At 34.4% G+C, this 10,235-nt stretch overlaps 2 protein-coding genes across 3 annotated transcripts; one reads left to right on the top strand and one right to left on the bottom strand.

Annotated features, from left to right (window-relative positions):
* The first annotated feature begins 2,902 nt into the window (after positions 1–2,902).
* Ntf-2 (nuclear transport factor-2) lies at positions 2,903–6,410 on the top strand. 2 transcript variants are annotated; one of them, XM_072889682.1, is made up of 5 exons: positions 2,903–3,220; positions 3,335–3,406; positions 3,960–4,058; positions 4,500–4,620; positions 5,580–6,410. In XM_072889682.1, exons 1-4 carry the CDS (start codon positions 3,113–3,115, stop codon positions 4,611–4,613), a joined length of 393 nt encoding a protein of 130 aa, XP_072745783.1. In that variant the 5' UTR covers positions 2,903–3,112; the 3' UTR covers positions 4,614–4,620; positions 5,580–6,410. The 2 variants fall into 2 exon arrangements, with proteins under 2 accessions (XP_072745783.1, XP_072745782.1); XM_072889681.1 differs by lacking the exon at positions 4,500–4,620 and having other exon boundaries at positions 2,906–3,220.
* Positions 6,411–6,562: 152 nt separating this feature from the next.
* Hpd (4-hydroxyphenylpyruvate dioxygenase) lies at positions 6,563–10,235 on the bottom strand. Its single transcript, XM_072889680.1, has 12 exons — positions 10,113–10,235; positions 9,817–9,843; positions 9,669–9,731; positions 9,259–9,363; positions 8,964–9,089; positions 8,646–8,735; positions 8,448–8,548; positions 8,096–8,173; positions 7,563–7,797; positions 7,020–7,142; positions 6,815–6,931; positions 6,563–6,677 (listed from the first exon to the last, which is right to left on the bottom strand). The coding sequence occupies exons 1-12, from the start codon at positions 10,113–10,115 to the stop codon at positions 6,603–6,605; spliced, it is 1,143 nt and encodes a 380-aa protein (XP_072745781.1). The 5' UTR covers positions 10,116–10,235; the 3' UTR covers positions 6,563–6,602.

Consider the following 10,235-nt stretch of genomic DNA (forward strand, 5'->3'; position numbering starts at 1 on the left):
ATATATATATATACATACACGCGATGAACGACGACAACGGCACGACCGGTCGCGCCAAACCATTTCATTAAATCCATGCCTCTTCTGTCCGTATATATTTATGCGGTTGCTAGCGATGGGGTCGAGCCGGCGACGCGTATCGAGAGATGAACCTTGAGAACGCGACACGCGTATCGGTGAAACTGTACCGAGCTGAAACAGGTTTCTGTGTCTCTCCTCGAAAATATCCGCGAGGAAGAGAACCGAGAATAAGATTGTATATATGTATATGTATAAAGACCTGGTAGTCGGTACTTCTTTTTTTCCGAAACGAAAAGAATCCGTCGTCCCATCGCTGTGCCCGACGAGGACGTCGGGCAGAAGGAAGAACAGGGGGAGGAAGGAGCGGTGAATATCGCACTCCGCGGCCCACCCACGTTACGATATAATGGGCAATTAATGGCCGGTGGACCGGCCGATTCTCGCTGAATGCCAATCGGCTACGGGAAGCGCCGGGAAACAGGCTTGGACGAAGCCTGTTGTTTAACCCTTTGCGCTCTGCCCGAACGTGCTCCATATGGCAACGGCAGAGAGGTCTGTTGGCTATAATTAGAACGCCACACTCGTGTAAAGTCTGTAAAGCCTCGAGCCTTCTCTAATACCGTCATTTCGATTTCCGATGCGCCTTTCGTCCGCGACTCGTTCCAATCGTACATTTTCTCTTTTATAACAATTTCTTTGCGTAACCGCGATACTTTTTAGAAGAGGACGGAGGAGACATCCTCTCGATAGGTCTCTGATTTCTCTCTCATAAAATGCGCTCTGTATACATGTATAACGTCAGCAAGGACCTTGCGCTAGCCTAGTTTCAATTCTGGAAAATGAAACAGCGTGAAACTTAATGAAGGAGAGAAAGAGAAAGAAAGACAATCTTCTTCTTCTTATCATTTTTAATCAGGTCAATGTCGCGCGACGATTCGTTGCTTTCTTTAAACAGCCTCGTAATGTCGTTGTACCTGCCGACCTAAAAGTCGAGCAATTAATTTATGAACAAGCAGGATAGCTCGTTTCAGAGACATTACTTCGATATTCTAGGAACATATTCGTGTGTTTAATTTTTACAATCCAGATAGATTATTATATAATGTGTACATACAATATATTACTAGATTTATGTTTTCCTAGAGCGCGCTCAATAGAGGCTTATCTTTTAGCTCGTTTCATGTCACTGTATTGTTAACCCGATAATGTCAATTTACGCGTGAATACTTCATTCGAGATATACTTTTTTCAAAAAGAAAAAAAAAAAAAAAAAATTATCGCTCTTTATATCGTCTGCCCGATTCGCTCATCACGATGGAACTCTATTAAAATTTCAACCTTTATAGCTCCCGAAGAATGTTCACACACACATGTATACACATATACAACAATACAAGGCGAAAACAGACGCGATGTAACAATGCCTTCGACATTAATGACACAATGGTGTTGCAATGCCGCGGGGTTATGCAACGATCAACGATCCACTATACATGCAACTGCACTACAGTCATATAAAACGGTTAAAAAAAAAAACAGTTTGCAACATAATTATTGATTATAAAAAACAAAATAAAGAAAAGAAGAGAGACAGAGAGAAAAAGAAATAATAAAAGACATAAATAAACATTTACCAATTCAATTTTCGAAAAAAAATGGTTTTTGCGAGAAAATGCGTCATCGAGTCTTAGCTCATCGGTTTTTTTGTCCTTCTAAAAAAAGCGCGATCTCAATTGCATCAATGGACAATACGACTCGCGAATCTCTCTTTGAAATGTCTGTCGCACATCGCAGGAGTGTTACTTGCGCGCGTCTCGCTCATTGCAAAAATTAAGTCGTATTATCTTCAATCGTCGAACGCCTGCAAATGAAATCCGAGGAGCGCGCGCGCGTGGCGAGGGAGATCTATCTATTATCTTATTTATTCGTGCTTATCGTACGATTGTGCGATATAAAAGCATGCAGTATTTGTAATGTGTATGTACATACATGCCGTTAGACGAAAGCAACGTCCTTCCACACCCCAAACGAAAATAAAACGCTCATTAAACTCAAGTGGCGACACAAGTAATGTTACTAATATAAATATAATATATATGTTGCATGTATAAATATATCTGTGGTAAAATGACGATGAGGGAGAAATAAAAATATACATATATATATATATATATATATATATATATATATATATCCTTGTGTAAAAATGCTATGTACGATTCAATTTAAAAAAGAAACGCGAGTGAAATTATATAGATGACACGAATCCATTTATGCAAAAGATAATCGATGGATAAAAATCGACTAAGGTATTATCGAAAAGTTTAATGTAATCGATAAGAATCGAATAATTCCAGTATCGATTATCAGTCAGAATCAAATTGTTTCGATTCGAGAAGAAAGCCAAAAAATGGGGAACGATTTAAAAACTGAATTTCCGTAGAAAATATACATATATAAAAGCGCGGTAAAAGAGAAAAAAATAATATAAAAATATATCAAAATACCAAAATAATTTGTTGTTGCAACGTAATAAGCATTTAAATGTGTTCTATAAAAAAGTATACTGTATAATAGTGTTTTAATTCAATAGATGATGAGTATCAATTAAAATGTTCAATGCAATTTCTCGCGATTTAAGTGCGATTAAAATATGAATAGTAGTAATTAATTGAAGGGATTAAAGATTGAAATTTGCCTATTCAAAACGAAAGGAGCTACATTTTTGTCCCGATTAGTCCAATTTCTCAATCTTCAATGCATAGTCCTCTCCGTTTCGAACTTTGCCCTCGCAAATTCCTTTGAGAACCGTTCGCGGGTTCTGACATATCGCGACATATCGATATATCGCGATACGTCGATATATCGCGAATGTGACTTCCTGCCCGTTCGAGTACCGTTCGACACGAGGACGAGGGATGTACGGCGCCGTTTCACGGTCGTAAGATCTCCGAGTCGGCAAGACGTATCAGCGGAGGCGAAGGAGGACGAGAGGAAGAGGAAGAATAGGAGCCGCACGTTAATCGGCGTCTCAGCGTTTTTTTTTTTTTTCCCGGTCCCCTAGCTACATCGACGACCACTGGTCGCAACCATGGCGATGAACGTGCCGTACGAGGCGATCGGCAAAGGCTTCGTCCAGCAATATTACGCGCTCTTCGACGACCCGACGCAGAGGCCGAACCTCATAAATATGTACAACGTAAGTGCAGTCGGTCCCTGGCCCGTCCTCGGGCTCCGTCTCCGAGGTCTCGGTCCCTCCGTTCTCGCCCACAAACGCTCTCCCATTCGCGCTCACTGACATAACCTTTTACAGACCGAGACGTCCTTCATGACGTTCGAGGGTTTGCAGATACAGGGCGCTATCAAAATTATGGAGAAATTAACTGTGAGTAGTAGAAAAGTTCACTCTTGCGCTCGGGCATCCGAGCTTCTGCAATTATGTGTTATCTCCAGTTATATTGTATTATTCCCCGCCCTCCTCCTCCCTCTTTCAAACCCCCCCCCCCCCGCATCTCTTGCTCGCGCTCCTTACCTAGTCCCTAGTAGATTACTTCTTGACTTTTTTTTTTTTTTTTTTTTATACAAGAATCAGTTTCTGCCCCTGTAACTAGTTTATATATGTTTGTAAATAAAGAGATTATATATCTTTTTGAGGTCAAAATATTGTTAATATTTAGAACCTTTCTAAGTTAAAATGGAAAGATAAGTCGGATAGATAAAGAATATAGATACAAAACTGAAAACATATCAGATACTTGTTATAATTTAAATACTTTAAATTTTGCGCTCCCATGTCTGCATTTATATATGTTTTTAATCTTTCCACTTTGATTTTGGAGATCTTCCATCTTTCTATTTTGCTATTCTTGCTTTATATAAAATAAAAATCATTGATTTAATTATCCTAACATATATTAATTCTTTTTTTTATTTTTTAGAGTTTATCGTTTCAAAAAATAAATCGGATAATAACAGCGATTGATTCACAACCTATGTTTGACGGTGGAGTTCTCATTAACGTATTAGGAAGGCTGCAGGTAAGAAAAGAATTGTAATAACAAATATTCTTTAATTTCTTGTTAAGGATTGTCTCCGATGCAAAAGATGCGGAACAAAGTATTTGCAATCTTGTACATTTTCACATGTGACATATGTCTCTAAACCAATCGGTTCAGTAATTTAATTCCTATGTGTTCTCAATTTTTAATATTTCTGCAAGCTTAAATATATTACTTAAATATATATATAATTTTATGAAAAATGAAGGTTTATGTATTAGATGTGTAGCTACTGTAGGATCTTTTTCTATAAAAAAATTATGACTCAATCTATATGGATAGATATTAAATGAAAATAAAAAGAACATTGAAAACAGAACAAAAGATTAGTTTTAAGCAATTTATAGTTATTTCAAATTACCAAAGACTATAGAAATAGAATATAGAAATATTTAGTGATTATTGTTGATGATCGGGCAGACTGATGAAGATCAGCCTCACGCGTACATCCAGACATTTGTCCTGAAGCCGATTGGTACCAGCTTTTACGTGCAGCACGACATCTTCAGACTCGCATTACACGACACGGTTTAGGCATCAGGTATCGCAAAATCCCTTTCGTTGCTTTGCGTATCGCGTTGACAGGCAAGCTTCGCCCGATATTTCCGATCGCAAGCATCCTGCAGAGATTGTTTTCCCGCATTATGTGCAACATGAGTTGGCTGTTGTTGCGAATGTTAAAATGTACACATATCTTGCTCACATATTTTTCATTATTTACATTATTTTTTGCGTTCCTTGTACATGGCTTTTATTTTATCCTGGTTAGCACACAACTGCAATCCTATCCATAAGATATTCTTACATTGTAATAAAAATCTGCATTACAATCACGGCTATAAGAAGTTTATGGCCATAATTATTAATTATAATAACCCAAAATAGTTTTATTTATTTATTTTATTACATTTTTTTTTAATTTTTACAATTTAATTTTTTTAAATATTTTTATATTCTTAAGTAGAGAAAGAGGTATTTTCTTATTTATTTTTAATCAATATATCTCTTTTAATTAAAAAAAATGTATATATTTAATTATTTATAATAATTACAATTATTTAATTTATAATAATTACACGTTATATAACAACAGGAATGATTTTTTGTCACTTTTTTGTATGCTTCAAAAAGTGCAGAGATTTGCATGGAAAATGTTTATTTAATTTTTGAAGATCTCAGATACGTGTAAGCCATAAGCTCGCACTTTTATTTTTGTGAAACCACTAATCTAACTATTAGAAAGAAAGTGGCTTAACATAGTATAAGATTAAATTGCTGAACAAATTGGAATAATAATTAGGCTGCAATGATTTACATATCAATGTTTGGAGATGTACGTTATTTATATATTTTTAACTCAGTTATATTGTATCTAATATTATTGCAGAAACAACTAATTAGCACTAACATTAATGTTATTTTATCTTCACATGTTCTAAACATCTATCTTTATGTGTATGTATTGTATAAAATATACAAACTTACATTCTTAATTTACAGGCAGACGAAGACCCACCGCACGCCTTCTCACAATGTTTTGTGTTGAAGCCGATGGGAAATTCATACTATTGTCAGCACGATATCTTTCGCCTTGGCATTCATGATTCGGCATGAACGAGGATGATCGGGCTGGTTTCCGCGAAGTGTGTGATCGACAGGCAGGTTGCCGGGCGACGGAGACCCTGGAGATCGCGAGCTAATAAGTGAGCCACCTAATCTCATCGATAACCCTCTCTCATCACGATCACATACCTATCCCCATTATTTCTAGATAATATCACGAGTTTTATATGAAGAATATATTTCCGCATATATCTTGGCCACAAAAAACCAGAAAAGAAATCGAGAAACATTGAGATAACACAATTTAAATAATTGCGTCGCTTTTCTTCGTACATATATAAGTACATTGTTTCGAAAAACAAATTTACATTTCTTAGTAATACGTACTAGCACAACACGCAAACAGATAACATATATATACATACATACACATACCCACACATAGATGTCTCATTGATCGGGAGAGTTTGATTTTTGACGGCAGGTAATATATTTGCATTACTACGCTTCAAAATGTATTGTAACATTTTTTACATTAATGCTGTGTATTTTTGTAATACAAAAATGTTGGCCATTAAATATACCAGAGTACGGAATTAATCGGACAAATTAATTATCTATATTCCACAGCGAAAAAGACGCGAAAAAATAAAACCTTGACATTTTTGTCGATCACGACGAAACACATCGTTCTATTGTGATGTGTGCAAATTATTATCATTGATGATGCAGTAGGATATTTAGGTAATGTGACCGTGCCGAATGAATTTTGAAGCGAAAAAGTAGCATAATACATTTTTAATGTGATATTTCATTATAGAAAATTATAAGAGTAGTTTTATAATTAAGTACTGAAAATACTCATTTTTCGCCCTTTTTTAATATTACTTGCTGAGAGAAAGAAAGAGAGAAATAAAGGATTTATAATAGTAATTCAAATATATTAATAATGTTAATAGTCTATAAATTTCCACGTTTTGCCTGCTCCAATTCGATAGCTTCGAACAATGCCTGGAAGTTGCCAGCGCCAAAACCCTAAAACGGGGTAATAATACAATAAATTTTCAATTATTAACAAATTTCTTCCAAATTTACATATTATTATACAAAAAGTTTTACAGATTTAAGAACATAAAATATTAGAGTGCTTTATACATCTTCTCGATACATACGTTATGATTGCGCCTCTGTATGACTTCTATGAACAGCGTCGGCCGGTCTTGCATATTTTTCGTAAATATTTGTAGAAGATAGCCGTTCTCGTCGTAATCGATTAGTATCTTCAATTTCTGCAAAGCGATAATGCGCGCAATGGAATTACTAGTACACTTTACAACTTAATGTATCAGAGTTTCAGTCCGCTATCAATAAAGGTACCTGCAGTATATCCAAGTCTTCAACGATTTTCGTGCCATTGGTTTTCAAGCGATTTTTTAGCATTTCGTAATAACTATCGGGTACGTTGAGAAACTCCATTCCTCTGGCACGCAGATTCATTATCTGCATAATAAAGTGTGATAAACTGCGTATGAGCGATATATCTTTTTAGAAAATATCTTAATCATTCAGTGAAGAAACTGATTATTGATAAAAATTTATATTAATATTAATAAAAATTATATATTAATATAAAATAAATATATAATTTATAATTGTGCAAAACGTAATGCGTATCAATATAATAATCAATAATTAATAGTCGGTTACAATAAAAAAATTGACTTTTAAAATTACTAAATATGTATGGCTATATTCCGATATAATCGGTATTAAAAATTTATAGTTCACATTACATATATCATAGATTTTTTGTACTGACAGTAGTTATCTGAACATGGCCTGTGTTGCACATTTTCATCTAGTCTATGCGCGTTATGCACAATACGCAGATTTTTTTTTTTAGAACGTTCAATTATTTACCGCTGTAATAATGTCGCTCGTGTTAAGGGCTATGTGCTGCACGCCGGCGCCGCCGTAGTACTCGACGTACTCCTGGATCTGAGAGCGTTTCTTTCCGGGTGCGGGCTCGTTGATCGGCATCTTTACCGTCTCTTCCCAGTTCGTCATCACGATAGATCGCAGTGCGGAATATTCTGTATGCAGCTGCGTGTCGTCTACCGACCAGAATCTATGAAACTGCAAACAATCTTCATACCTAAAAGAGAAAGAGTCTTTATTATTTTTTTTTTAGCTAAAAATATTTTTTTATTTTTGGCAGAGATTTTGAAAAGATTTGATTTTCATGAAATCTATCGAATTTTATCATAAATGTTATACATTTTATCACATGTATTATTGCATTAATATATTTTATCCGGATATTAATAAACTGATTTGCGTGACATAAACATTGCATCACTATTATGTAAAACCAAAAGAATTATGCACTTGAAAAAGTTATGCCTTCTTATTAACATAAATGTGTTTATACGTTCAAAAGTACATTTGCATACCATTTCGCAATGGGTTCCATCTGTTTGTCTGGTTGATTACCCACCACGTGGTCCACAAAATTCAAATATGTCTGAGGCCTAGAATTATTGACAGAAATGTGTCGATATAGTTTAGAGAATAAACATATATTACAATAATACCGAAAACTATATTTATGTTTTATAAATATGTTATGTTTGTATATTGTAAAGATTATTCTTAGAATATATTGCAAATATTTTATAACAAGAGATATTTTTTGAAATTCTATCTTGTGAAGTATATTGTTATTAAAATATTTTAGAATCTTTTGTAAGATAGAATAATCCTAATTTTATTTCTATGCAGGATTTTGCGCTTTTGCGTACATACAATTGTTTAAGGAGAACATCTTCCGGTGCCTTCATGAAGCCTGGCAGAAAGAAGCCCCTGTACTTTGTCCTGTCGATGAACGTGTGGAGCGTGTCGCCATACTATGATAAAAATGACGAAATGAATTAATGATTTAGAAAAAGTTCGATGCAATTCTTTAATAGAAAAGTATTACGCACTTTTTTTTTAAATACTTACGGTTCTAACAGTCGCCATCCTCACGGTGCCGTACTTGTCACTTTCCTCCCATATATCGTGCACTATTTTAGCGCCTTTCTCTTTAGCTATCTATTAAAAAAATAAAAAATGATTAAAGTAAATAATTAAATTTAAATAAATGATTAAAATAGAGTTAAAGCTAAAAATAATTATAACCATAATTTTGTTTGATAGACTTGTAACATTTTTTACTTGTATTTCTATTTTTCCCAATTCGAGAAAGAAGTGTTTTATCTTATCACGATATAAAAATTCTATTCATACAGAGGAAATTTTATTTTATAATTTTTCTTTTACCTTCACGATTGTGTCGATGTCTTCGACGCTGAACGCCACATCTCGGACGCCATCCCCGTGTCGGGAGAGATGTTCTGACATTTCTTTATTGCCAGGCTCGTACGGAGATTCGAATACGAATACGATCTACGAATATGAATTGTGTGATTAGAAGATTCTATGCACCGGAAGATTAATGTCTGTTTCGAACGAAACACTTGTCTCTTAAATAAGTCATAAATTATTAAATTAAGATAAACCTATTAACGCTAACATTATGTTTTATGTCTCTGTTTTTTTATTTAAAATTACTCACTTTATTCTGTTTCACGACGTGCGCGGCTGTTTGTCTGGAACCAGTTTCCAAGCCACGATAGCCCAGTGGCTTGAATCCCATCCTGCATTGATAGAAACTTGCGGCCTGTAATTGACAGTTTCACGTGTACACGTGCGATTATTATAATCATATGAGACTTGTTTCAATTTCTTGATATGTGAGAAATACTGTAGAGATAGATTGAAAGTAAAAAAATAGTAAGAAAAAATTCATATAAACATTCTTCTATGCTACAGCTATGATGATGTGAGATTTAAAAAGTTATAACTTGAGAAAAAATCTTATTGAATATATGAATTCCTATATGAATTTTTATTGCATTTTCGAATCTCTTATAACATCTATTGCTTATTTATACATATCAAAAAATATCTTGTATGATAATTTACCTGCTTTGCATTTCCGACCCAAAATCTTATGTGATCGAAACTGAGGAATTTTCCACCGACAGGCTGAAAAACGTAGATTTTGTGTCACATATACATAACAAAAAATAATTTCATCCGAGGAAACATCCTTTTAAGAGAAGACGCTTACCTGAGGCCCTTTATTGGTGTAGCTGGTCTGGAAACAAAAGGAATTTATTCTTCGAGATGTGAACATACAAATGCTGAACAAAAAATAATAAAAAATTGTAGGAAAAAATATAACAATTACAATTTTTTTTCTTTAAAGTATATCATAAAATAAAGGATTAGAGAAATGTTGATTTTTGTATAATTATCATGCAATTATATGTATCGAATAATCAAGTGTACATTTTATCTAATTACAAAAATTATAGGTAAAATTGAAAAAATAATTTCCGGAAAGGAATGATTTCTTGATCTTACCATAGTATTTTGAAATCGAAAAATGCGGTAAAGGAATCTCTCGATGATGACAGCGATTCCGTGATTATCGTGGGCCGCGCGTCGAGTTTCGCTTTAAATATCAGGTCCGCGGATGAACGGCAA

Source organism: Anoplolepis gracilipes, chromosome 4, assembly GCF_047496725.1.
Source record: "Anoplolepis gracilipes chromosome 4, ASM4749672v1, whole genome shotgun sequence".
Classification (NCBI taxonomy): domain Eukaryota; kingdom Metazoa; phylum Arthropoda; class Insecta; order Hymenoptera; family Formicidae; genus Anoplolepis; species Anoplolepis gracilipes.

Coding starts and splice junctions, on each gene's coding strand:
- Ntf-2 (XM_072889682.1), top strand. CDS start 3,113: ATGGCGATGAACGTGCCGTACGAGGCGATCGGCAAAGGCTTCGTCCAG. Junction 3,221..3,334: donor ACCTCATAAATATGTACAAC/GTAAGTGCAGTC, acceptor AACCTTTTACAG/ACCGAGACGTCCTTCATGAC. Junction 3,407..3,959: donor AAATTATGGAGAAATTAACT/GTGAGTAGTAGA, acceptor TTTATTTTTTAG/AGTTTATCGTTTCAAAAAAT.
- Hpd (XM_072889680.1), bottom strand. Junction 9,090..9,258: donor ACGTCGTGAAACAGAATAAA/GTGAGTAATTTT, acceptor TCATATTCGTAG/ATCGTATTCGTATTCGAATC. Junction 6,932..7,019: donor AAGACTTGGATATACTGCAG/GTACCTTTATTG, acceptor ATCGCTTTGCAG/AAATTGAAGATACTAATCGA.